This window comes from Gorilla gorilla, chromosome 1 (genome assembly GCF_029281585.2).
Source record: "Gorilla gorilla gorilla isolate KB3781 chromosome 1, NHGRI_mGorGor1-v2.1_pri, whole genome shotgun sequence".
In the NCBI taxonomy this organism is placed as follows: domain Eukaryota; kingdom Metazoa; phylum Chordata; class Mammalia; order Primates; family Hominidae; genus Gorilla; species Gorilla gorilla.
This window is the reverse complement of record NC_073224.2, coordinates 129,393,947-129,421,775: the sequence shown is the minus strand read 5'-3', so window position 1 is coordinate 129,421,775 and position 27,829 is coordinate 129,393,947. Positions and strand designations below refer to the sequence as shown.

The following is a 27,829-nucleotide window of genomic DNA, read 5'->3' as shown; positions in this document are numbered from 1 at the left end:
AAATGGCCCAGATGATTTCTAGGAGGAAAACCGCAGTATTCAGCCCTGTCTCATCAAATGCCCAGCTCGTTCATGGATGCAAGAATTTTAGACACTGAAATTAGAATGAAGGAGGAAATCTACAAACCCTTGAGTCCAAATCATAGTTCTGTGAATTTTTTACATCTGCCTGGGTCCAATGTGCTGAGAGTGGGCTCAGGTTGCCACAGGCATGGCTGGACACTAGGAATAGAGCCTTGCTCACTGACCCATTTCATGTCTAGGCTTCCAACTGAGACTACAGTTTCATTACAACCTATATGCGCCCACAGGTCCTGCCTGCGGCAATGACATCTCTCGGGTCAGTAAGGGCCACTTGGAACAGGAATATCACCCCTATCTGGAAGACCAGGTGGAGCCTTATCACCTTCATAGTAAGGTACTCACTGTCCACGTCAAGAGCCAAGCCAAGGTACTGTTCCTCCAATGAGTAAACAGCACTGCTGTAGGGCTGGCCTAAGTCAGGCAGTTCAAGATAACCTGAAGGAGTCGAATAACATCTATCCAGTGAGTCCTGCAAGACTTCAGGCCCTTTCTCATCCAGCAGCTCCCTGCTGAGCCTGGAAAAGTAGGAAAAAGTAAAGAATAAGCCAGGGGGGAATCAGAAACCACACAGCCCCAGCTAGATTTCATGGCTAACATAAGGAACTGTTTAAAAAGAAAAAGGACAGATCCATTAATGAGGTAATGAATTATTGCCTTTATGTTGGGATAGACCAGGGCCAGGTAGAAAAGAATGAAAGAGAAAGACAGGGAGAGGGAGAGAGAGAGAGAGGAGAAAGTGAGCTCAGCGAATTGGCCGGGTGACACACTGATGGAGGGGTCAAAGGACACTCTGAGTTAGTGCCCTCGGGACACACAGTGAACAGTGATCATGAAAAGAGTGGGCTCAATAATTTTCCATAAACTTGCTCAAGATTCCATGCAGTTGCCATACAGCCTTTGAGGTATGGTCAACCTACAGTAAGTTAGTAAATGAGAAGGGGAGGAAGAAATGGAAACCTAAACATCTACTGCAATGAAAACCAACAGCAATGTCAGTAGGAGTAATTCAACCTTCGTTGAAAACACGAAATTGAACACACTCTTGTTTTCCCTGGACCTGGCATCTCCAGGTGTCAACACAGAATTAAGCATCCATAATTGCTCAAAGTTACCTGGGGCATGATGGGTCTTGGTCTTCTTCCACTTCTTGGTACTTTTCAATTTCTGCAATAAGTTCAGACATGGACAGACATATTAAGCTGGTTCTCCTACACACATAACAATCCACTGTCTAATCCTCACACAGGGACTTCAGGCTCCTCAGCATGAGAATAGGACACTGTGAGAGATATTCTTCAGGAGGCCTGAAGGCTGATCACGATAGAGATTCCTTGGTTTTTGTCCCAGAAACTGTGGGTAAAATTCCCTATTCTGGTAGACCGTTAACCCAATATCATTTGTCCCAAGTTTGTGCAAATGGTTATGCCATATTTTTCCAATCGATTTAAAGCAAATGCCCCCAGATGGTTGCTAGGAGAAAAACTGCACTATTCAGCCCTGTCTCATCAAATACTCAGATTGTTCATGGTAGCGAGGATTTTAGACGCTGAAATTAGAGTGAAGGATGAAATCTACAAGATCTACAAAATTGAGACAAAATCAGAGTTGTGTGAATTTGTCACATCTGCCCAGATCCAACATCTTGAGAGTAGGATTAGGGCGCCACAGGCATGGCCTGAGACTAGGAAGAGAGCCTTGCTCACTGACCCATCCCTTGTCTGGGCTTCCAAGTGGAACTAGAGTTTCATTCAACCTACATGTGCCTATAGGTCCTCCCTGTGGCAATGACATCTCTCAGCTCAGTAAGGGCCACTTGCAGTAGGAATATGACCCTAACCAGAAGACTCAGTGGATCCTTATCACCTTCATAGAAAGGTACTCACCATCCATGTCAACAGCCAAGCCAACACGCTGTTGCTCCAATACGTAAAAGGCACTTCTGTAGGGCTGGCATGAGTCAGTCAGTTCAAGACAACCTGAAGGAGTTGAATAACATCTATCCAGTGAGTCCTGCAAGACTTCAGGCCCTTTCTCATCCAGCAGCTCCCTGCTGAGCCTGGAAAAGTGGGAAAAAGTAAAGAATAAGCCAGGGAGAATCAGAAACCACACAGCCCCAGCTAGATTTCATGGCTAACGTAAGGAAGAGTTTGAAAAGAAAAAGGACAGATCCATGAATGAGGTAACAAATTATTGCCTTTATGGTGGGATAGAACAGGGCCAGGTAGAAAAGGATGAAAGAGAAAGACACACACACACACACACACACACACACACAGCTCAGTGAATTCGTCACGTGACACACTGATGAGGGAGTCAAAGGACACTCTGTATTTGTGCTCTCAGGACACACAGTGAACAGTGATCATGAAAAGCATGTCCTCAATAATTTTGCATAAAATGTGCTCAAGTTTCCCTGCAGTTACCATGAGAATACAGCTTTTGAGGTATGGTCAACCTTCACTAGGTTAGTAAATGATAAAGGTAGGAAGAAATGGAAACCTAAACATTTACTCTAATGAGAACCAAAAAGCAATGTAGTAGGCATAATTCAGACTTGTCTGACAAGACAAAATCATTATTTTCAGCATGTACTGTTTTCCCTGGACTTGGCATATCCAGGTGTCAACATCAAATTAACTGTCCACAATTCCTCAGACTCACCTGGGACCTGTTGCCTCTTGGTCCTCCTTTTTCACTTGATCCCACCAATGTCCTGCAAATAAATTCAGACGGGCCCTCTTACATTAAGCAGTTCTTCCTTGCAAACAGAAACATTCCTCTGTCCAATCCTAACACAGGGACATCAGTCTTGTCAGTGTGAGAACAGGAGACTTTGAGAGAAATATTCCAGTAGGCCTGAGGTCAAGTCTTGAGAAAACTGGCTTGGGTTCTTTCATGAGCCTTGGGCAAAGTTCCCCTGTTTTGGAATGTTATCTTCCCTATGTGCTCTGTTCTAGGTTTATGTACACAAATGAGCAATTTTTTCCCCCAATAAATTGTAGGCACATAGTTCTAACACCTCATAGGAGAGATACTTCAATATTAAGCTTTCTCTCATTAAATACCCAGAATTTGATAGCTTACGACATTGTGGACACAGAGATTTGATGAAGGGGTGCAATGTACCAGCTCTTGAGTCAAAATGAAACTTGGTTCTACACAGAAGCATCAGCTATTATGGCTTTTGTGGGTGAAAAGTCAGCCATTTATCTAGAAAACATACCAGGAACATGATGGACAGATGAGCTAAAACAAGCGAACTTAGAAGACACAGAAAATGGGACTAAATTCAGTGAAACCTGGGTCACATCTTTCACTGAGACGTAGACAAGGGTGACACTGGCCTTGGGCAGGTAAAGAACCACACAGACATGCTTTGGGAACAAAACTCATAAGGAATTTTGTAGCTGGCAAGAGACATTTAATTCAGATGAGCTGATCTGACAGACAACTCCTGGGCATGTGCTGCATAGTTTGGTGTGAGTTTGCCACACCTGCCTTGAGTTCAATGTCGTGACAGTCAGTCCAGGTTGGCACGGGCATGGCCTGAGACTAGGAAGAGAGCAAAGCTCATTGACCCACCCCATGCCTGTGCTTCAGACTCGACTCCAGAGTGATTGAAATCTACATTGATATATACGTTCAGCCCACGGTGATGGCAAATCTCAGCCCAACAAGGGGCACAAGGCCCAAAGATTATGGGGTCTACCTGGGCCATGAAATGGAGCTTTATCACCTTCACAATGGAGTACTCACTGCCTATGTCAACAGCCACGCAGACTTGCTGTTCCTCTAATGAGTGAAATGTGCTGCTGTAAGACTGGTACGAGGCCAACATTTCAGGAGGAATTGAGAGAGTCGAATAACCTTCATCCCAGGACTCCTGGGGGACTTCCTCCTCTTCAGACTCCTGCAGATTCCTGATGAGCCAGGCAGGACAGGGATGATAGAAGATTTAACCAACAGACATTAGACAACAAAACCTCCCAGATGATCTGATGGGAGACAGAATGGAGTGGTCACAGAAACCAAAGGCATTTTTCCTTCAAGAGAAATAAAACTATCCTTCTAAATACAGGGTGGAGGGTGACTGCTCTGGGGACAGAGCAAAAATGGGCAGCATGTGCTCAGTACATGTGCCACAGATGAGCCAACTCAGGGCACCCAGACTCTCCCTGTAAACTACCATCATGACTTGCAGCACAGAGAACTGACACAGGGCTTCAACTACTTTGCATAAATTGGGTTGAATTTTACATGCAGCATTCAAGTGAAGAGAGTTCTTGACGCAGTGCAGACACAGATCTTGTGTATTAAGGGCCCCATTTTCCCAATATTTTGATATATCTACTTTTTCAATTTCTTTTCTTGCAAAAATACTAGCCAACATACTACCAACAAATAGGAAGAAAGCATATATACACCTCTCCCTGGATTTAAACACATGGGAGAGAATAGGCAACACCAAGAAATCCCTCTTTGAGGGTCTGGAGTGGACTTCCAGCAAACTCCAACAGACCTGAAGCTGAGGGACCTGACTGTTAGAAGGAAAACTAACACACAGAAAGGAATAGCATCAACATCAACAAAAAAGACATCCACCCCAAAACCCCATCTGTAGGTCACCATCATCAAAGACCAAGGGTAGATAAAACCACAAAGGTGGGGAGAAACCAGAGCACAAAAGCTGAAAATTCCAAAAACCTGACATCCCTTCTCCTCCAAAGGATCGCAGCTCCTCGCCAGCAATGGAACAAAGCACGATGGAGAATGACTTCGATGAGCTGACAGAAGTAGGCTTCAGAAAGTCGGTAATAACAAACTTCTCTGAGCTAAAGGAGGATGTGCGAACTCATCTCAAGGAAGCTAAAAACCTTAAAAAAGATTAGACGAATGGCTAACCAGAATGAACAGTGTAGAGAAGACCTTAAATGACCTGATGGAGCTGAAAACCATGGCACGAGAACTACGTGATGCATGCACAAGCTTCAGTAGCCAATTCGATCAAGTGCAAGAAACGGTATCAGTGATTCAAGATCAAATTAGTGAAATGAAGCGAGAAGAGAAGTTTAGAGAAAAAAGAGTAAAAAGAAATGAACAAGCCTCCAATAAATATGGGACTATGTGGAAAGACCAAATCTACGTTTGATTGGTGTACTGAAAGTGACGGGGAGAATGGAACCAAGCTGGGAAACATTCTTCAGGATATTATCCAGGAGGACTTCCCCAACCTAGCAAGGAAGGCCAACATTCAAATTCAGGAAACACAGAGAACACCATAAAGATACTCCTCGAGAAGAGCAACCCCAAAACACGTAATTGTCAGATTCACCAAGGTTGAAATGAAGGAAAAAATGCTAAGGGCAGCCAGAGAGAAAGGTCGGATTACCCACAAAGGGAAGCCCATCAGACTAGCAGCAGATCTCTTGGCACAAACCCTACAAGCCAGAAGAGAGTGGGAGCAATATTCAACATTCTTTTTTTTTCCATATGTATAGTTTTCCTTTATTATTTTTTGTGTGTATGTATATATATATATATATATATATATGTATTTTTTTAATACTTTAAGTCTTAGGGTACATGTGCACAACGTGCAGGTTAGTTACATATGTATACATGTCCACATTGGTGTGCTTCACCCATTAACTCATCATTTAACATTAGGTATATCTCCTAATGCTACCCCTCCTCCCTCCCCCCACCCTACAACAGGCTCCAGTGTGTGATGTTCCCCTTTCTGTGTCCATGTGTTCTCATTGTTCAATTCCCACCTGTGAGTAAGAACATGCGGTATTTGGTTTTTTGTCCTTGCAATAGTTTGCTAAGAATGATGGTTTCCAGCTTCATCTATGCCCCTACAAAGGACATGAACTCATCATTTTTTATAGCTGCATACTATTCCATGGTGTATATGTGCCACATTTTCTTAATCCAGTCTATCATTGCTGGATATTTGGCTTGGTTCCAAGTCTTTGCTATTGTGAATAGTGCCACAATAAACATATGTGTGCATGTGTCTTTACAGCAGCATGATTTATAATCCTTTGGGTATACACCCACTAATGGGATGGCTGGGTCAAATGGTATTTCTAGTTCTAGATCCCTGAGGAATTGCCACACTGCCTTCCACAATCGTTGAACTAGTTTACAGTCCCACCAACAGTGTAAAAGTGTTCCTATTTCTCCACATCCTCTCCAGCATCTTCAACATTCTTAAAGAAAAGAATTTTCAACCCAGAATTTCATATCCAGCCAAACAAAGCTTCATAAGTGAAGGAGAAATAAATCCTTTACAGAGAAGCAAATGCTGAGAGATTTTGTCACCACCAGGCCTGCCTTACAAGAGCTCCTAAAGGAAGCACTAAACATGGAAAGGAACAACCGGTACCAGCCACTGCAAAAACATGCCAAACTGTAAAGACCATTGACGCTAGGAAGAAACTGCATCAACTAACGGGCGAAATAACCAGCTAACATCATAACGACAGGATCAAATTCACACATAACAATATTAACCTTAAATGTAAATGGGCTAAATGCCCCAGTTAAAAAAACACAGAATGGCAAATTGGATAAAGAGTCAAGACCCATCAGTGTGCTGTACTCAGGAAACCCATCTCACATGCAGAGACACACATAGGCTCAAAATAAAGGGATGGAGGAAGATCTACCAAGCAAATGGAAAACAAAAAAAGGCAGGGGTTGCAATCCTAGTCTCTGATAAAACAGACTTTAAACCAACAAAGATCAAAAGAGACAAAGAAGGCCACTACATAATGGTAAAGGGATCAATTCAACAAGAAGAGTTAACTATCCTAAATATATATGCACCCTATACAGGAGCACCCAGATTCATAAAGCAAGTCCTGAGAGACCTACAAAGAGATTTAGACTCCACGCAATCATCATGGGAGACTTTAACACCCCACTGTCAATATTAGACAGATCAATGAGACAGAAGCTTAACAAGGATATCCAGGACTTGAACTCAGCTCTCCAGCAAGCAGACCTAAAAGACATCTACAGAACTCTCCACCCCAAATCAACAGAATATACATTCTTCTCAGCACCACATCACACTTATTCCAAAATCGACCACATAGTTGGAGGTAAAGCAGTCGTCAGCAAATGTAAAAGAATGGAAATCACAACAAACTGTCAGACCACAGTGAAATCAAATTAGAACTCAGGATTAAGAAACTCACTCAAAACCGCACAACTACATGGAAACTGAACAACCTGCTCCTGAATGACTACTGGGAAAATAACAAAATGAAGGCAGAAATAAAGATGTTCTTTGAAACCAATGAGAACAAAGACACAACATACCAGAATCTCTGGGACACATTTAAAGCAATGTGTAGAGGGAAAATTATAGCACTAAATGCCCACAAGAGAAAGCAGAAAAGATCTAAAATTGACACCCTAACATCACAATTAAAATAACTAGAGAAGCAAAGCAAACAAATTCAAAAGCTAGCAGAAGACAAGAAGTAACTAAGATCAGAGCAGAACTAAAGGAGATAGAGACACAAAAAACCCTTCAAAAAATCAATGAATCCAGGGCTGGTTTTTTGAAAAGATCAACAAGAAAACCCTGTTTGGCTAGTTCACCTGGCTCATCTGATGGCAAGTTCCTATCTTGAGAGGACTATGAAATTAAAACCAAAACAAGTGCCACAAATAACATACAACATTGTAAATCAGCACAATTTGTAGCTGGGTGAATGGAAGAAATAGTTCTATTCATCACTTCCTCATTTTCCCTAAATCTACAATCTCCAGATGTCACTACTGAATTAACAGCCAACAATTCCACATCATTACCTGGGAGACACTGGCCCTTTTTCTTCCTCTTCCTCATCATCACTTTCATTTTCTGTAAATAAATTCAGAGAAGCAGGTCACATTAAGCAATTCATACTTCACATATGAACAAATCACTGTCCAGTCATAGCACAAGGACATAACTATTCTCAGTGCAAGAATAAGGATTCTGACAGGAATATTCTAGGGTGTCCTAGATTAACTTTGGTGAGAATTAGATGACCCTGCTTTCCAGACCCACAGGCCAAAATCTCCCTCTACGTGTAGACCATAATGCCATATTCCCTGCCTGAGTCAAAGTTAAACAAAATTTTTTCCCCAAAAAACAATCTCCAAAAATTGGTCAAACAATTTTCTAAGAGTGTTGCTGCAATACGGACTTATATCACCAGGTAACATGGACATTAAATGTTTACAGGCATCTATACATGAAACACGACTGATAGATAAATTTGAACAACTCTTGCTTTAAAAAGAATCTGTGATTTGGGAGGCCAAGACAGGTGAATCATTTGAGGTCATGAGTTCAGGACTACCCTGGCCAATATGGGGAAAGCCTGTCTCTACTAAAAATACAAAAATTAGCCAGATGTGATGTTGTGCACCTGTGGTCCCAGCAACTCAGGAGGCTGAGGCAGGAGAATCACTTGAATCTGGGAGGCAGAGGTTGCACCAAGCCAAGATGGTGCCACTGCACTCCAGCCTGAGTGACAAAGCAAGACTCCATCGCAAAAATATATATATATATATATCCACGATGCTACAAAGAAATATTGGATCAGCCATTGCATTGACAGGGTGGAAAACCAGAGTCCAGCCTTGCTTTATGGAAATATATCAGCAAAGTAAAGAAGAAGTTTCCGTCCTGATTTCAGGGTGACTGTGCAGCTAAGCAAGCTGACTTAAAGGAGATCCAGATGAAAGCTGAGAGCAGTGAAGCCTGGGGAACAATATTTCCAAATACAAAGGCAAGGCTGCCAGCTTCCTTAAACAGGCATAGAAACTCCATGGACATTGTTCAGGGACAGATGACTTAATCACAGATGACAAGAGATACTGAATCGAAGCTAGGAGGCCTGACAGATACTGCCTGTGCACCTCCTGCACTCAGGTGACTATGAGATTGTCACACTTGCCTGGGGTTGAGGAACTTGATACTGGGGACTGGCAGACAAAGGCATGACATTAGCTGAGAAGGACAAAAAAACTCCCTGATATCTGTTTAGAAACACATCATAGTTTTCCATTCAAATGAATTTGCGTTTATAGAGCCTGTCTTCAGAGTTTATCTTCCTCAGCCTAGAGAGAGGTATGAGACACAAGAAAAACAGAGGCTACCTGGAATAATGTGTACAGCATCCTCCCATTCAACATGAGAGGATGAGCCAATGAGAGTTGAGTCGACTTTGTCTTCCTCAAATGTGATTTTGGTTTTCCTATGTGGCTGGTTGGAGTCAAAAGGGCCATGGCTATTTGAACAAGTGATGGCACATTCCTCCAGTGAGTCCTCAGGGACTTCCTTTTCTTCAGCCTTCTGCATCTCCCTGATGAGCCAGGTGGGACAGAGATGACAGAAGATTAAACACAGAGGGATTGGAACCCAGGGAGTCCTAGCTGGTTTTGACAGGCAGCATTAAGTGAGTGGTCCCAGAAAGCAAAATGGAGGTTCCCTTAAAGAGGGAACATGCAATCCTGTTCTCTCTGAAACAGAGCATGGCTGCCATGGGAAACAGAGAGGAAGAGAGCAGGTGCTGTTCATTGCACTGGACAGATAGGAGCTGAGGAGGATGAAGACTCAGCTATCCCTGTACGGTGCAGACATGACACTCGGCACACATAGAGAAACATGACAGCTGCCGCACCCTGTGTCTAAGCTGGGTTATATTTCACATACTGTGGCCAACCGAATGCGGGTTTTTGGCCCATCATAGATGCCAGAGAGGGTGTGCCTCCTAGATATTCCTCATATGTTACCATCCATTAATTGTTCCTGAGTATTCAGTGTTACCTGGGGGCAGACGATTCCTGAACTTTCTCAGCCACCTCAACTTGAACATCTTCATCGTCATCGTTGTCATTTTCTGTAAATACAGAAGTGTTCATTCAGATATTTCCCACTTCACAGTCTGCAAGCACAGTCAGCCCAATGTGCAACACAGACATGAACATCTAGGCATGGGTCACCGCTCAACTGAAAACTCTCACGTTTTATCTTTAACAGAATGCCCTGGCATGGTTTCCTGATCCATCAGGCAATGCATTTCTGATGTGGAGGGCCACCATCAAGATGTGGCCAAATATTGAAAAGACCTTTTGCTTCCCATATGACTGGAGGCTTGTGCAGCCTCTCTCTGGACGTTGGCAGCTGTCTCCCCAATCGTGCCAGATCTGATTCCCAGGCACAGGCTTGGTGTCCTGTCACAGTTTGCATTTCAAACCTAATTCTTTCTCTTAGAAGCAGACAAACTTGTCCCACAGTCCTCTATGCATCAGAAGATTTCAAGCCTCCAAGGGGCTTCTGCTGTGTTATTCAGGGACATTCTATCCATGGGGAGTGCTCCAGTCTGAAGCACTTCCTACCACAAAACACCCCCACATCAAGTGCCTTCTCCAACATCACACGGCAAGGGGCTTCATCTCATTTTGGAAAGCAGTTGTAAGTGTTCCCACATTTGAATGCTTCAGACCCTTGCAAGAGACAATTTGTCTGCCACGGAGAGAGACAAACTCAGGAAGGACAAGTCATTCACTCTCTGACAGTTACTAAGAACATTGCCGAAAGACAGCCTGGGAACCTCCATTCTTAGTCCAGAGCTCTTTTCACTCTAACAAGCCTGCTCCCATCGCAGCCTCCTTCCTGTCCTTTAAAACTAGACAGATGCTGCCTCTTGCTCCAAAGACCACCTTCCATCAAGGGAGGAGGGACACTTGCAATACTGTCACCTCCAACCCCATGGGTTTCCCATCTCCGTTCTTACCCAAGAAGTCCTGGTCATGTCATGGCCACATAAGCTTAGTGGAAAAAAACCCCACTGATACAACTGTCATTGTAAAAGTATGGAGGTCTGGAGTCTCTCATAAGCCTGGGGTTTTGGGTCATCAGGGCCTATGGCCACCTTACCTGGGCTGAGCTTTTGGACAAGTTGCTGTGCCAGTCTACACCCCTCAGCCAGCTGTTCTTGGAGGTCCTGCCCCTGGGACTTGTCCGGCTCATCCGGAGTGAGGAGGGCCTGGAGATGCTCATTCAATGAGCGGGAGGCATCTCTCCCTTCCCGTAACTTCTCCTTTAACTGGGTCAGCTCTCGTCCCTGAGAGTGAACCAGGACTTTATATTGCCTAAGGTGAGACGGTAGAGAAAATTTAAGAGTAGAAAGAGTTGAGTGACCCGTTCAAATATTGCAACAGAGACTTCTGAGACAATGTCCTCAAGGAGACCTTCAAGCAGAAGGTCAGCACATGTTGAAAGGAATGTCTGTGGCCAAGAGAAAGAATAGAAAATGGTTTACAGGCTTCCTCTGTATCAGAGAGGGCTCCTGCAAGATCCTCGATGATGTTCCATTCATCTTTCCCTTCTGTAAACAAAAGTAGGTGTCTTCCTAATTCCGTTTCAAAAAGACATCCTTTCAGTTCCTCACTCTGGCCATGGACATTTCCATGTGAAAATACACATGGTGCATCTTGCGGCCACTAGATACAAAGCCATGTACAGAAATGAGGCCAGATGCAGATGGGGCGAATTGAAAAGACGAAAGAAGAAAAGAATGACAGGGTCGAGAAGGCAACGTTGATTGAGTGAAAGAATGAGAAGCCGCAGTCAGTCAGGAGGTGATTCTCACTAAGGGTAAGTGGGGTGGTGACGGCACACCATTTTGAGTATACTGAATGCTGCTGTGTGGTTCACACTCCTTTGGTTAATTTTGTGTTATGTAAATTTCACATCAACAATTACTTGTTTGAAAAAGAGAAAACAAAGCTCTGAGAAACAACTGCAACCCATACATTTTTATTATACCTCTTCTCTGCTTGATAAATACTTGTGTGTTGCGAGCCTGCCATGGCAATTCCTGCCCTTCCCCTGGCCCAGCTTCGTTCTTACTTCTCCCCACCGAGCTGTTGTACTTCAGAGATTTACACACCTGCCCCCCTGCCTGCCCCCATGGGGTCCCCTCACCTGAGCTCCTCAGCTTGCTTGAGCTGCTCCGCAAGCTTCTCCTCCTTGAACTGTCGTCGCTCATTCCTCAGCATAGATTTTATGAGGTCTTCGCACTCTTCGTATTCTGAGAAAAGACAGACACGCCTGCCTCAGTGGAAGGCTGGACATGCTGCTGTGGTCATTGCCTACAGGGCAGGAGCCAGGTCCATCCCAAGGACAAAACTCTCCCCAGTACCAGGGTCTAGACAGGGATTTCCACATCTTTACTCTTCAGTCTCCTGACTTTCTGGCATCTGATCCTCCAAAATTTAGAGATGAAGAAAGAGAACCTCAAGGGCACGTCAAGGAAGTTGACAAGATGATTCAACCACAACGAAGTGGAGTCAGAATTCACAGTCCCTGAGGTCTGACTCTGAATGCGGGGCCACTTTCCCAAGCCTTGCAGCCTCTCCTCTAAAACACTGCCCTGGGGCATGAAGTAGTGATTTCTTGTACAGTCGGGAAGGCCCCTAGGACTATGGGACTGATGGTTTCCCTTTTACTGGGAATTTCAAGGACAAGTATGCGAAAGATTTTTAAAATCTTTGATTTTTAAATCATATCTTCAGTTATGATTTTAAGAATCATATCTGAAGCATAAAGAGTGACACATAACACCATAAGGCCATGAAGGAAATATGCCCAAATGCTAATAAAGTGTGTGTTAATTTAGAAACAGCAGAATGAAGAACTAATAGATAGTGTTTACTGTGTGCCAATAAATGTTCTAGGAGATTGACAAGAAATAGCTCATGTAATTCACTGCAGCAATTTACAGAGGTAGGTATTATTGTAGTACCCTCTGAACAGGTGAGGAAACTGAGGGACAGACAAGACAAGCAACTTGGATGGAGCCCAGGAGACGGGCCCACGGTCCCTGCTCTGTACACTGCACTGCTATCTCCACACATTCTCGGGTGCGATCTTTCTTCCTCTTTAGCAACAAGACTCTGTGCCCCAGGAAGCAGGACTTCACTCTCACCAAGCTACTCTCTGCTTTTTATTCTTATTTTTATTTATCATTATTATTATTATTATTATTTTTACCAGTCTCGCCCTGTCGCCCAGGCTGGAGTGCAATGGCAAAATCTTGGCTCACTGCAACCTCAGCCTCCTGGGTTCAAAGGATTCTCCTGCCTCAGCCTCCTGAGCAGGGGTGATTACAGTCACCTGCCACCACGCCCATCTACTTTTTGTATTTTTAGTGGAGATGGGGTTTCTCCATGTTGCCCAGGCTGGTCTCAAACTCCTGACCTCATGATCTGCCCGCCTCAGCCTCCCAAAGTGCTGGGATTACAGGAGTGAGCCACCATGCACGGCCCCTACTCCCTGCTCTTGATGCTGTCACTTATAGACAGCACAGGTTCTATTAGGAGTAGACTCCTCTTGAAGCCCCTCAGAGCAGGTACTGGCTACTATCACCAAGTTTCCCTCAGAGTCACTAGAACAGAGCTTTGCCTGTTGGGCCTCAACAGAAACTTGAACTGAATAAAAGTTCACTAGTCTCAGACATTTAGAACAACAGACTAGATGTTATTTGTCTGCAGGATCTTATATGGTACAGAGAGGATTCTTGAAAACACGATTGAGCCTCTTGGAGAAAACAGGTCATTCTGTGCCTGTGTCAGAAATCAATAAATGGCAGTTTAACTCTAGTCCCACCCCCACCTGATTGCAAACATGGAAAGTTGCTAAATACTTAGGGTACCTCTGTCTTCCAACTTTAACAAAATGTTAAAATACCCATTTCTGTTTTCCTAGAAGTACAGGAAGGATGAAATTATTTTTGATGGAGAGAGCATTTAGTGTCTCAGAGAGAAGACAGGACATCATTCATCACTTTCATGATGGTGAGCCTATAGATCTTACTGTATTTCTTCTGTCCGTTGGCCAGGAAGCCGGCCAGTTGAGTTACAAAACATTTCTCTTGGAGGCTTCTGAACTGCTGTTTCTTCTCTGCCAGCTGGGGGCGCAATTTCTCATTGATTTCTAGAATGTTCATCTCTGCCTTCTCGCTGGACAAAGGGCTGGCTGATACCACCATGCTGACGTTTGTGGCACAAGAGGTGGGGCCAGGGACTGGGGTGAAGAAAGGCAAACACATGATGAGTTAAAAACTGGTGAAATCAAATAGGCTTAATCAGGACTGAGGGATGTCACTGGCAGCCTTGTCTACTTATTTGAAGATGTTGTTTCCCTGGTTTCACTCTTGTCATCTCCAGTCTTGATCTCCTTTAAGTCAACTTGTCTTAGCTATGCAGTCACCTTGAAACCAAGATATAAACACTTCTACACTTTTCTTGCTTATACGTTTCTATAAAGCAAGGCTTGGCCCTGAGATTTTTACCCCATCAGTGGCCAATGTTTCTGTGTAGCACAAAAGATTTCATTTTGCTTTTTAAATTTTTTTCTTTTTTTGTTTTTTTGTTTTTTGTTTGAGACGGAGTCTCACTCTGTCACGCAGGCTGCAGTGCAGAGGCACAATCTCAGCTCACTGCCACCTCTGCCTCCCGGGTTCAAGCGATTCTCATCCCTCAGCCTGCCAAGCATCTGGGATTACAAGCGCCAAGTAACATGCCAGCTAATTTTTGTATTTTTAGTAGAGATGGGGTTTCGCCATCTTGGACAGGCTGGTTTCGAACTCCTGACCTCAGGTGTTCCGCCTACCTCAGCCTCCCAAAGTGCTGGGATTAAGATGTGAGCCAGCGCCCCTGGTCAGAGACTTACTTTTTTTTTTTTTCTTTCTGAGATGGAGTCTCGCTCTGTCTCCCAGGCTGGAGTGCAGTGGCACAATCTCGGCTCACTGCAAGCTCCGGTTCCTGGGTTCATGCCATTCTCCTGCCTCAGCCTCCTGAGTAGCTGGGACTACAGGCACCCACCACCGTGCCCAGCTAATTTTATTTTTTTTTTTTTTGTATTTTCAGTAAAGACGGGGCTTCACCGTGTTAGCCAGGATGGTCTCGATCTCCTGACCTCGTGATCCACCCGCCCCGGCCTCCCAAAGTGCTGGGATTACATGTGTGAGCCACCGCGCCAGGCCGAGACTTCTTATTAATAGCTAAGACAAGCCAATGAAAAGGAGAGAGAGTCTAGCCTGAGAGGAGTGAACGAGGGTGGGAGGAACGTCTCAGCCGATCCTCCCACCTAAGTCTCCTGAGCAGTTGGGACTATAGGCATGCAGCACCATGCCTGCCTAATTTTTTGTATTCTTTGTAAAGATGGGTTTCACCATATTGTCCAGGCTGGTCTTCAACTCCTGAACTCAAGTCATCCTCCCACTTGGGCCTTCCAAAGTGCTGTGATTATATGTGTGAGTCACAGCACCTAGCTCCATCCTAGTTTCTGACTAAAACAATAACAATATGTGTATATACAGCCTGTCCTCAGAATTGATCTTCCATAGCCTAGACAGAGGTATGAGACGCAAGGAAAATAGAGGCTACCTGGGAGAATGTTTAGAGCATCCTGACATTCATCATGAGAGGATTCTCTGTCTACAACCAGAGTTGAGTTGACTTCGTCTTCCTCAAATGTGATTTTGATGTTCTTGTGAGGCTGGTTGGAGTCACAAGGGCCGTGGCTATTTGAACAAGTGATGGCACATTCCTCCAGTGAGTCCTCAGGGACTTTGCTCTCTTCAGCCTTCTGCACCTCCCTGACGAGACAGGTGGGACAGAGATGACAGAAGATTAAACACAGAGGGATTGGACCCCAGGGAGTCCTAGCTGGTTTTGACAGGCGGCATTAAGAGAGTGGTCCCAGAAAGCAAAATGGAGGTTCCCTTAAAGAGGGAACATGCAATCCTCTTCTCTCTGCAACAGAGCATGGCTGCCATGGGAGCCAGAGAGGAAGAGAGCAGCTGGTGTTCAGTGCACTGGACAGATAGGAGCTGAGGAGGATGAAGACTCAGCTATCCCTGTATGGTACAGACATGACACTTGGCACACATAGAGAAACACGACAGCTGCCGCACCCTGTGTCTAAGCTGGGTTCAATTTCACATACTGTGGCCAAGGGGATGCGGGCTTTTGGCCCACCATAGATGCCAGAGAGGGTGTGCCTCCTAGACATTTTCATATGTTACCACCCATTACTTGCTCCTGAGTATTCGGTGTTACCTGGGGGGAGATGATTTCTGCACCTTCTCAGCCTCCTCAACTTGAACATCTTCATCCTCATCTTCGTCATTTTCTATAAATACAAAATGTTCGTTCAGATATTTCCCACTTCACATTCCACAAGCACAGTCAGTCAGCCCAACGTGCACAGAGACATGAACATCTACGTATGGTTCAGCATTGTACTGAAAACTCTCATGTTTTATCTTTCACAAAATGCCCTGGCATGGTTTCCTGATCCATCGGGCAATGCATTTCTGATGTGGAGGGCCACCATCAAGATGTGGCCAAATACTGAAAAGACCTTTTGCTTCCCATATCACTGGAGGCTTGTGCAGCCTCTCTCTGGACTTTGGCCGCTGTCTCCCCCATCCTGCCACAGATCTGATTCCCAGGAACAGGCTTGGTGTCCTGTCACAGTTCGCATTTCAAACCTCATTCTTTCTCTTAGGAGAGGACAAACTTGTCCCACAGTCCTCTATGCGTCATGAGACTGCACAGGCCCTCCATGTGGCTTTTGCTGTGTTATTCAGGGACATTCTATCCATGGGGAGTGCTCCAGTCTGAAGCACTTCCTACCACCAAATGCCCCCACATCAAGTGCCTTCTCCAACACCACATGGAGAGGGGCTTCATCTCATTTTGAAAAGCATTCGTAAGTGTTCCCATATTTGGATGCTTCAGACCCTTGCAAGAGACAATTTGTCTGCCTTTGCAGATGGAGAGAGAGAAACTCTGGAAAGATAAATCACTCACTCACCGACACTTACTAAGAACATTGCCAAAAGACAGCCTGGGAACCTTCATTCTTAGCCCAGAGCTCTTTTCACTCCAACAAGCGCCCTCCCATCACAGCCTCCTTCCTGTCCTTTAAAACTAGAAAGATGCTGCCTCTTGCTCCAAAGACCACCTTCCATCAAGGAAGGAGGGACACTTGCAATACTGTGACCTCCAACCCCATGGGTTTCCCATCTCCGTTCTTACCCAGGAAGTCCTGGTCATGTCATGGCCACATAGGTGTAGCAGAAAAAAACCCCGCTGATACAACTGTCATTGTGAAAGTATGGAGGTCTGGAGCCTCTCATAAGCCTGGGGTTTTGGGTCATCAGGGCCTATGGCCACCTTACCTGGGCTGAGCTTTTGGACAAGTTGCTGTGCCAGTCTACACCCCTCAGCCAGCTGTTCTTGGAGGTCCTGCCCCTGGGACTTGTCCGGCTCATCCGGAGTGAGGAGGGCCTGGAGATGCTCATTCAATGAGCGGGAGGCATCTCTCCCTTCCCGTAACTTCTCCTTTAACTGGGTCAGCTCTCGTCCCTGAGAGTGAACCAGGACTTTATATTGCCTAAGGTGAGACGGTAGAGAAAATTTAAGAGTAGAAAGAGTTGAGTGACCCGTTCAAATATTGCAACAGAGACTTCTGAGACAATGTCCTCAAGGAGACCTTCAAGCAGAAGGTCAGCACATGTTGAAAGGAATGTCTGTGGCCAAGAGAAAGAATAGAAAATGGTTTACAGGCTTCCTCTGTATCAGAGAGGGCTCCTGCAAGATCCTCGATGATGTTCCATTCATCTTTCCCTTCTGTAAACAAAAGTAGGTGTCTTCCTAATTCCGTTTCAAAAAGACATCCTTTCAGTTCCTCACTCTGGCCATGGACATTTCCATGTGAAAATACACATGGTGCATCTTGCGGCCACTAGATACAAAGCCATGTACAGAAATGAGGCCAGATGCAGATGGGGCGAATTGAAAAGACGAAAGAAGAAAAGAATGACAGGGTCGAGAAGGCAACGTTGATTGAGTGAAAGAATGAGAAGCCGCAGTCAGTCAGGAGGTGATTCTCACTAAGGGTAAGTGGGGTGGTGACGGCACACCATTTTGAGTATACTGAATGCTGCTGTGTGGTTCACACTCCTTTGGTTAATTTTGTGTTATGTAAATTTCACATCAACAATTACTTGTTTGAAAAAGAGAAAACAAAGCTCTGAGAAACAACTGCAACCCATACATTTTTATTATACCTCTTCTCTGCTTGATAAATACTTGTGTGTTGCGAGCCTGCCATGGCAATTCCTGCCCTTCCCCTGGCCCAGCTTCGTTCTTACTTCTCCCCACCGAGCTGTTGTACTTCAGAGATTTACACACCTGCCCCCCTGCCTGCCCCCATGGGGTCCCCTCACCTGAGCTCCTCAGCTTGCTTGAGCTGCTCCGCAAGCTTCTCCTCCTTGAACTGTCGTCGCTCATTCCTCAGCATAGATTTTATGAGGTCTTCGCACTCTTCGTATTCTGAGAAAAGACAGACACGCCTGCCTCAGTGGAAGGCTGGACATGCTGCTGTGGTCATTGCCTACAGGGCAGGAGCCAGGTCCATCCCAAGGACAAAACTCTCCCCAGTACCAGGGTCTAGACAGGGATTTCCACATCTTTACTCTTCAGTCTCCTGACTTTCTGGCATCTGATCCTCCAAAATTTAGAGATGAAGAAAGAGAACCTCAAGGGCACGTCAAGGAAGTTGACAAGATGATTCAACCACAACGAAGTGGAGTCAGAATTCACAGTCCCTGAGGTCTGACTCTGAATGCGGGGCCACTTTCCCAAGCCTTGCAGCCTCTCCTCTAAAACACTGCCCTGGGGCATGAAGTAGTGATTTCTTGTACAGTCGGGAAGGCCCCTAGGACTATGGGACTGATGGTTTCCCTTTTACTGGGAATTTCAAGGACAAGTATGCGAAAGATTTTTAAAATCTTTGATTTTTAAATCATATCTTCAGTTATGATTTTAAGAATCATATCTGAAGCATAAAGAGTGACACATAACACCATAAGGCCATGAAGGAAATATGCCCAAATGCTAATAAAGTGTGTGTTAATTTAGAAACAGCAGAATGAAGAACTAATAGATAGTGTTTACTGTGTGCCAATAAATGTTCTAGGAGATTGACAAGAAATAGCTCATGTAATTCACTGCAGCAATTTACAGAGGTAGGTATTATTGTAGTACCCTCTGAACAGGTGAGGAAACTGAGGGACAGACAAGACAAGCAACTTGGATGGAGCCCAGGAGACGGGCCCACGGTCCCTGCTCTGTACACTGCACTGCTATCTCCACACATTCTCGGGTGCGATCTTTCTTCCTCTTTAGCAACAAGACTCTGTGCCCCAGGAAGCAGGACTTCACTCTCACCAAGCTACTCTCTGCTTTTTATTCTTATTTTTATTTATCATTATTATTATTATTATTATTTTTACCAGTCTCGCCCTGTCGCCCAGGCTGGAGTGCAATGGCAAAATCTTGGCTCACTGCAACCTCAGCCTCCTGGGTTCAAAGGATTCTCCTGCCTCAGCCTCCTGAGCAGGGGTGATTACAGTCACCTGCCACCACGCCCATCTACTTTTTGTATTTTTAGTGGAGATGGGGTTTCTCCATGTTGCCCAGGCTGGTCTCAAACTCCTGACCTCATGATCTGCCCGCCTCAGCCTCCCAAAGTGCTGGGATTACAGGAGTGAGCCACCATGCACGGCCCCTACTCCCTGCTCTTGATGCTGTCACTTATAGACAGCACAGGTTCTATTAGGAGTAGACTCCTCTTGAAGCCCCTCAGAGCAGGTACTGGCTACTATCACCAAGTTTCCCTCAGAGTCACTAGAACAGAGCTTTGCCTGTTGGGCCTCAACAGAAACTTGAACTGAATAAAAGTTCACTAGTCTCAGACATTTAGAACAACAGACTAGATGTTATTTGTCTGCAGGATCTTATATGGTACAGAGAGGATTCTTGAAAACACGATTGAGCCTCTTGGAGAAAACAGGTCATTCTGTGCCTGTGTCAGAAATCAATAAATGGCAGTTTAACTCTAGTCCCACCCCCACCTGATTGCAAACATGGAAAGTTGCTAAATACTTAGGGTACCTCTGTCTTCCAACTTTAACAAAATGTTAAAATACCCATTTCTGTTTTCCTAGAAGTACAGGAAGGATGAAATTATTTTTGATGGAGAGAGCATTTAGTGTCTCAGAGAGAAGACAGGACATCATTCATCACTTTCATGATGGTGAGCCTATAGATCTTACTGTATTTCTTCTGTCCGTTGGCCAGGAAGCCGGCCAGTTGAGTTACAAAACATTTCTCTTGGAGGCTTCTGAACTGCTGTTTCTTCTCTGCCAGCTGGGGGCGCAATTTCTCATTGATTTCTAGAATGTTCATCTCTGCCTTCTCGCTGGACAAAGGGCTGGCTGATACCACCATGCTGACGTTTGTGGCACAAGAGGTGGGGCCAGGGACTGGGGTGAAGAAAGGCAAACACATGATGAGTTAAAAACTGGTGAAATCAAATAGGCTTAATCAGGACTGAGGGATGTCACTGGCAGCCTTGTCTACTTATTTGAAGATGTTGTTTCCCTGGTTTCACTCTTGTCATCTCCAGTCTTGATCTCCTTTAAGTCAACTTGTCTTAGCTATGCAGTCACCTTGAAACCAAGATATAAACACTTCTACACTTTTCTTGCTTATACGTTTCTATAAAGCAAGGCTTGGCCCTGAGATTTTTACCCCATCAGTGGCCAATGTTTCTGTGTAGCACAAAAGATTTCATTTTGCTTTTTAAATTTTTTTCTTTTTTTGTTTTTTTGTTTTTTGTTTGAGACGGAGTCTCACTCTGTCACGCAGGCTGCAGTGCAGAGGCACAATCTCAGCTCACTGCCACCTCTGCCTCCCGGGTTCAAGCGATTCTCATCCCTCAGCCTGCCAAGCATCTGGGATTACAAGCGCCAAGTAACATGCCAGCTAATTTTTGTATTTTTAGTAGAGATGGGGTTTCGCCATCTTGGACAGGCTGGTTTCGAACTCCTGACCTCAGGTGTTCCGCCTACCTCAGCCTCCCAAAGTGCTGGGATTAAGATGTGAGCCAGCGCCCCTGGTCAGAGACTTACTTTTTTTTTTTTTCTTTCTGAGATGGAGTCTCGCTCTGTCTCCCAGGCTGGAGTGCAGTGGCACAATCTCGGCTCACTGCAAGCTCCGGTTCCTGGGTTCATGCCATTCTCCTGCCTCAGCCTCCTGAGTAGCTGGGACTACAGGCACCCACCACCGTGCCCAGCTAATTTTATTTTTTTTTTTTTTTGTATTTTCAGTAAAGACGGGGCTTCACCGTGTTAGCCAGGATGGTCTCGATCTCCTGACCTCGTGATCCACCCGCCCCGGCCTCCCAAAGTGCTGGGATTACATGTGTGAGCCACCGCGCCAGGCCGAGACTTCTTATTAATAGCTAAGACAAGCCAATGAAAAGGAGAGAGAGTCTAGCCTGAGAGGAGTGAACGAGGGTGGGAGGAACGTCTCAGCCGATCCTCCCACCTAAGTCTCCTGAGCAGTTGGGACTATAGGCATGCAGCACCATGCCTGCCTAATTTTTTGTATTCTTTGTAAAGATGGGTTTCACCATATTGTCCAGGCTGGTCTTCAACTCCTGAACTCAAGTCATCCTCCCACTTGGGCCTTCCAAAGTGCTGTGATTATATGTGTGAGTCACAGCACCTAGCTCCATCCTAGTTTCTGACTAAAACAATAACAATATGTGTATATACAGCCTGTCCTCAGAATTGATCTTCCATAGCCTAGACAGAGGTATGAGACGCAAGGAAAATAGAGGCTACCTGGGAGAATGTTTAGAGCATCCTGACATTCATCATGAGAGGATTCTCTGTCTACAACCAGAGTTGAGTTGACTTCGTCTTCCTCAAATGTGATTTTGATGTTCTTGTGAGGCTGGTTGGAGTCACAAGGGCCGTGGCTATTTGAACAAGTGATGGCACATTCCTCCAGTGAGTCCTCAGGGACTTTGCTCTCTTCAGCCTTCTGCACCTCCCTGACGAGACAGGTGGGACAGAGATGACAGAAGATTAAACACAGAGGGATTGGACCCCAGGGAGTCCTAGCTGGTTTTGACAGGCGGCATTAAGAGAGTGGTCCCAGAAAGCAAAATGGAGGTTCCCTTAAAGAGGGAACATGCAATCCTCTTCTCTCTGCAACAGAGCATGGCTGCCATGGGAGCCAGAGAGGAAGAGAGCAGCTGGTGTTCAGTGCACTGGACAGATAGGAGCTGAGGAGGATGAAGACTCAGCTATCCCTGTATGGTACAGACATGACACTTGGCACACATAGAGAAACACGACAGCTGCCGCACCCTGTGTCTAAGCTGGGTTCAATTTCACATACTGTGGCCAAGGGGATGCGGGCTTTTGGCCCACCATAGATGCCAGAGAGGGTGTGCCTCCTAGACATTTTCATATGTTACCACCCATTACTTGCTCCTGAGTATTCGGTGTTACCTGGGGGGAGATGATTTCTGCACCTTCTCAGCCTCCTCAACTTGAACATCTTCATCCTCATCTTCGTCATTTTCTATAAATACAAAATGTTCGTTCAGATATTTCCCACTTCACATTCCACAAGCACAGTCAGTCAGCCCAACGTGCACAGAGACATGAACATCTACGTATGGTTCAGCATTGTACTGAAAACTCTCATGTTTTATCTTTCACAAAATGCCCTGGCATGGTTTCCTGATCCATCGGGCAATGCATTTCTGATGTGGAGGGCCACCATCAAGATGTGGCCAAATACTGAAAAGACCTTTTGCTTCCCATATCACTGGAGGCTTGTGCAGCCTCTCTCTGGACTTTGGCCGCTGTCTCCCCCATCCTGCCACAGATCTGATTCCCAGGAACAGGCTTGGTGTCCTGTCACAGTTCGCATTTCAAACCTCATTCTTTCTCTTAGGAGAGGACAAACTTGTCCCACAGTCCTCTATGCGTCATGAGACTGCACAGGCCCTCCATGTGGCTTTTGCTGTGTTATTCAGGGACATTCTATCCATGGGGAGTGCTCCAGTCTGAAGCACTTCCTACCACCAAATGCCCCCACATCAAGTGCCTTCTCCAACACCACATGGAGAGGGGCTTCATCTCATTTTGAAAAGCATTCGTAAGTGTTCCCATATTTGGATGCTTCAGACCCTTGCAAGAGACAATTTGTCTGCCTTTGCAGATGGAGAGAGAGAAACTCTGGAAAGATAAATCACTCACTCACCGACACTTACTAAGAACATTGCCAAAAGACAGCCTGGGAACCTTCATTCTTAGCCCAGAGCTCTTTTCACTCCAACAAGCGCCCTCCCATCACAGCCTCCTTCCTGTCCTTTAAAACTAGAAAGATGCTGCCTCTTGCTCCAAAGACCACCTTCCATCAAGGAAGGAGGGACACTTGCAATACTGTGACCTCCAACCCCATGGGTTTCCCATCTCCGTTCTTACCCAGGAAGTCCTGGTCATGTCATGGCCACATAGGTGTAGCAGAAAAAAACCCCGCTGATACAACTGTCATTGTGAAAGTATGGAGGTCTGGAGCCTCTCATAAGCCTGGGGTTTTGGGTCATCAGGGCCTATGGCCACCTTACCTGGGCTGAGCTTTTGGACAAGTTGCTGTGCCAGTCTACACCCCTCAGCCAGCTGTTCTTGGAGGTCCTGCCCCTGGGACTTGTCCGGCTCATCCGGAGTGAGGAGGGCCTGGAGATGCTCATTCAATGAGCGGGAGGCATCTCTCCCTTCCCGTAACTTCTCCTTTAACTGGGTCAGCTCTCGTCCCTGAGAGTGAACCAGGACTTTATATTGCCTAAGGTGAGACGGTAGAGAAAATTTAAGAGTAGAAAGAGTTGAGTGACCCGTTCAAATATTGCAACAGAGACTTCTGAGACAATGTCCTCAAGGAGACCTTCAAGCAGAAGGTCAGCACATGTTGAAAGGAATGTCTGTGGCCAAGAGAAAGAATAGAAAATGGTTTACAGGCTTCCTCTGTATCAGAGAGGGCTCCTGCAAGATCCTCGATGATGTTCCATTCATCTTTCCCTTCTGTAAACAAAAGTAGGTGTCTTCCTAATTCCGTTTCAAAAAGACATCCTTTCAGTTCCTCACTCTGGCCATGGACATTTCCATGTGAAAATACACATGGTGCATCTTGCGGCCACTAGATACAAAGCCATGTACAGAAATGAGGCCAGATGCAGATGGGGCGAATTGAAAAGACGAAAGAAGAAAAGAATGACAGGGTCGAGAAGGCAACGTTGATTGAGTGAAAGAATGAGAAGCCGCAGTCAGTCAGGAGGTGATTCTCACTAAGGGTAAGTGGGGTGGTGACGGCACACCATTTTGAGTATACTGAATGCTGCTGTGTGGTTCACACTCCTTTGGTTAATTTTGTGTTATGTAAATTTCACATCAACAATTACTTGTTTGAAAAAGAGAAAACAAAGCTCTGAGAAACAACTGCAACCCATACATTTTTATTATACCTCTTCTCTGCTTGATAAATACTTGTGTGTTGCGAGCCTGCCATGGCAATTCCTGCCCTTCCCCTGGCCCAGCTTCGTTCTTACTTCTCCCCACCGAGCTGTTGTACTTCAGAGATTTACACACCTGCCCCCCTGCCTGCCCCCATGGGGTCCCCTCACCTGAGCTCCTCAGCTTGCTTGAGCTGCTCCGCAAGCTTCTCCTCCTTGAACTGTCGTCGCTCATTCCTCAGCATAGATTTTATGAGGTCTTCGCACTCTTCGTATTCTGAGAAAAGACAGACACGCCTGCCTCAGTGGAAGGCTGGACATGCTGCTGTGGTCATTGCCTACAGGGCAGGAGCCAGGTCCATCCCAAGGACAAAACTCTCCCCAGTACCAGGGTCTAGACAGGGATTTCCACATCTTTACTCTTCAGTCTCCTGACTTTCTGGCATCTGATCCTCCAAAATTTAGAGATGAAGAAAGAGAACCTCAAGGGCACGTCAAGGAAGTTGACAAGATGATTCAACCACAACGAAGTGGAGTCAGAATTCACAGTCCCTGAGGTCTGACTCTGAATGCGGGGCCACTTTCCCAAGCCTTGCAGCCTCTCCTCTAAAACACTGCCCTGGGGCATGAAGTAGTGATTTCTTGTACAGTCGGGAAGGCCCCTAGGACTATGGGACTGATGGTTTCCCTTTTACTGGGAATTTCAAGGACAAGTATGCGAAAGATTTTTAAAATCTTTGATTTTTAAATCATATCTTCAGTTATGATTTTAAGAATCATATCTGAAGCATAAAGAGTGACACATAACACCATAAGGCCATGAAGGAAATATGCCCAAATGCTAATAAAGTGTGTGTTAATTTAGAAACAGCAGAATGAAGAACTAATAGATAGTGTTTACTGTGTGCCAATAAATGTTCTAGGAGATTGACAAGAAATAGCTCATGTAATTCACTGCAGCAATTTACAGAGGTAGGTATTATTGTAGTACCCTCTGAACAGGTGAGGAAACTGAGGGACAGACAAGACAAGCAACTTGGATGGAGCCCAGGAGACGGGCCCACGGTCCCTGCTCTGTACACTGCACTGCTATCTCCACACATTCTCGGGTGCGATCTTTCTTCCTCTTTAGCAACAAGACTCTGTGCCCCAGGAAGCAGGACTTCACTCTCACCAAGCTACTCTCTGCTTTTTATTCTTATTTTTATTTATCATTATTATTATTATTATTATTTTTACCAGTCTCGCCCTGTCGCCCAGGCTGGAGTGCAATGGCAAAATCTTGGCTCACTGCAACCTCAGCCTCCTGGGTTCAAAGGATTCTCCTGCCTCAGCCTCCTGAGCAGGGGTGATTACAGTCACCTGCCACCACGCCCATCTACTTTTTGTATTTTTAGTGGAGATGGGGTTTCTCCATGTTGCCCAGGCTGGTCTCAAACTCCTGACCTCATGATCTGCCCGCCTCAGCCTCCCAAAGTGCTGGGATTACAGGAGTGAGCCACCATGCACGGCCCCTACTCCCTGCTCTTGATGCTGTCACTTATAGACAGCACAGGTTCTATTAGGAGTAGACTCCTCTTGAAGCCCCTCAGAGCAGGTACTGGCTACTATCACCAAGTTTCCCTCAGAGTCACTAGAACAGAGCTTTGCCTGTTGGGCCTCAACAGAAACTTGAACTGAATAAAAGTTCACTAGTCTCAGACATTTAGAACAACAGACTAGATGTTATTTGTCTGCAGGATCTTATATGGTACAGAGAGGATTCTTGAAAACACGATTGAGCCTCTTGGAGAAAACAGGTCATTCTGTGCCTGTGTCAGAAATCAATAAATGGCAGTTTAACTCTAGTCCCACCCCCACCTGATTGCAAACATGGAAAGTTGCTAAATACTTAGGGTACCTCTGTCTTCCAACTTTAACAAAATGTTAAAATACCCATTTCTGTTTTCCTAGAAGTACAGGAAGGATGAAATTATTTTTGATGGAGAGAGCATTTAGTGTCTCAGAGAGAAGACAGGACATCATTCATCACTTTCGTGATGGTGAGCCTATAGATCTTACTGTATTTCTTCTGTCCGTTGGCCAGGAAGCCGGCCAGTTGAGTTACAAAACATTTCTCTTGGAGGCTTCTGAACTGCTGTTTCTTCTCTGCCAGCTGGGGGCGCAATTTCTCATTGATTTCTAGAATGTTCATCTCTGCCTTCTCGCTGGACAAAGGGCTGGCTGATACCACCATGCTGACGTTTGTGGCAGAAGAGGTGGGGCCAGGGACTGGGGAGAAGAAAGGCAAACACATGATGGGTTAAAAACTGGTGAAATCAAATAGGCTTAATCAGGACTGAGGGATGTCAGTAACTGAAATTCTTAACTTACTGTTATGAAAAATGTGATCACTCCCCACAGCACTTTAGGATCCTTCACCACAAAAACAAGGTTCGAGGTGCCTGAACACAGAGCTGAAAGCACTGCCGGTAGCTCAGACTCTGATAAGAGTGAGGTAGAATGTGGCCAGCGTGCCAGGTAACCGTCTGCAGTTGCCATAACAGAATTAGAAGGTGGGGTTGTCATGGAATCTTAGGAGCCCTGCATTGCAATTGCCCAGGCTTTGCTGAAACACAGGCACCCTAGTCTCACCTGAGGGTCACCACCAATGGGGATCATTCCTTCAGCATTCACTCTCAGTATTCGTGTACCCTTGTGACAATGCCACAGACCTGTGTCTTTCCCAATACATCTAAGCATATTCCTCACTGTTTATCTCTTGTCTGTACAACATCATCAAGGCAGAAACAGTTTCCCAACAGGTTATATTTTCTTAATGGTAGTCATAAAGTCACCCCACCTGCTCTCAGTTAAAACAGAGCTTAAGGCTTTTCCACAGGTGTAAGATATCAAACTTTTAGCCTGCCCTGCTATCCTCCGGGTCTTCTGCAGTTTTTTCTGTATCCACTAGAAAGTGAATGAATAATTCATTTTTTTAAAATGTTTTCTTTCCTGTCCCAGTATTCTTGCTGCTGCATCCCATTGTTAGACTGATTTCTTCTTTCTTACTGGGGCACCTTCTTGGGTTTTCATTACATTCTAGACCAGTTTGACATCCCTACGTCCAAAGCTCTTCCTCTATGTGGGTTGATTTGTTTTTTAATGTCACTGAGCACTACATTTTATACTTGTCACTTATAGATGTCAATCTAGTGCCACAAGACCTCTTTTCAAGGTATCAAGTGATCAAAGTCATTTATATAGAGGTCTCCTGAAAACATGTGTGACCATCTATCTTGG

General features: G+C 45.3%; 2 protein-coding genes across 3 annotated transcripts in view; one reads left to right on the top strand and one right to left on the bottom strand.

Moving 5' to 3' along the window:
• Nucleotides 1-27,829, top strand: part of GSTM2 (glutathione S-transferase mu 2) — a 1,178,915-nt gene that overhangs the window by 991,871 nt on the left and 159,215 nt on the right. The gene's annotated exons all lie outside the window — the stretch shown is intronic.
• The window catches only part of LOC115933235 (neuroblastoma breakpoint family member 12-like), an 82,547-nt gene that overhangs the window by 13,766 nt on the left and 40,952 nt on the right, over nt 1-27,829 (bottom strand). For both annotated transcript variants that reach the window (XM_055354085.2, XM_055354092.2), the window contains 21 exons: nt 26,609-26,818; nt 24,719-24,824; nt 23,669-23,883; nt 22,542-22,614; nt 21,867-22,078; nt 20,292-20,501; nt 18,402-18,507; nt 17,352-17,566; nt 16,225-16,297; nt 15,550-15,761; nt 13,976-14,185; nt 12,086-12,191; nt 11,036-11,250; nt 9,923-9,995; nt 9,253-9,458; nt 7,915-7,966; nt 3,841-4,004; nt 2,746-2,797; nt 1,968-2,140; nt 1,197-1,248; nt 427-599 (listed from right to left, as the gene is read on the bottom strand). In XM_055354085.2, coding sequence (XP_055210060.2) covers nt 427-599; nt 1,197-1,248; nt 1,968-2,140; nt 2,746-2,797; nt 3,841-4,004; nt 7,915-7,966; nt 9,253-9,458; nt 9,923-9,995; nt 11,036-11,250; nt 12,086-12,191; nt 13,976-14,185; nt 15,550-15,761; nt 16,225-16,297; nt 17,352-17,566; nt 18,402-18,507; nt 20,292-20,501; nt 21,867-22,078; nt 22,542-22,614; nt 23,669-23,883; nt 24,719-24,824; nt 26,609-26,818 — 3,108 coding nt within the window. The remainder of the gene's footprint in view (nt 1-426; nt 600-1,196; nt 1,249-1,967; nt 2,141-2,745; nt 2,798-3,840; nt 4,005-7,914; nt 7,967-9,252; nt 9,459-9,922; nt 9,996-11,035; nt 11,251-12,085; nt 12,192-13,975; nt 14,186-15,549; nt 15,762-16,224; nt 16,298-17,351; nt 17,567-18,401; nt 18,508-20,291; nt 20,502-21,866; nt 22,079-22,541; nt 22,615-23,668; nt 23,884-24,718; nt 24,825-26,608; nt 26,819-27,829) is intronic.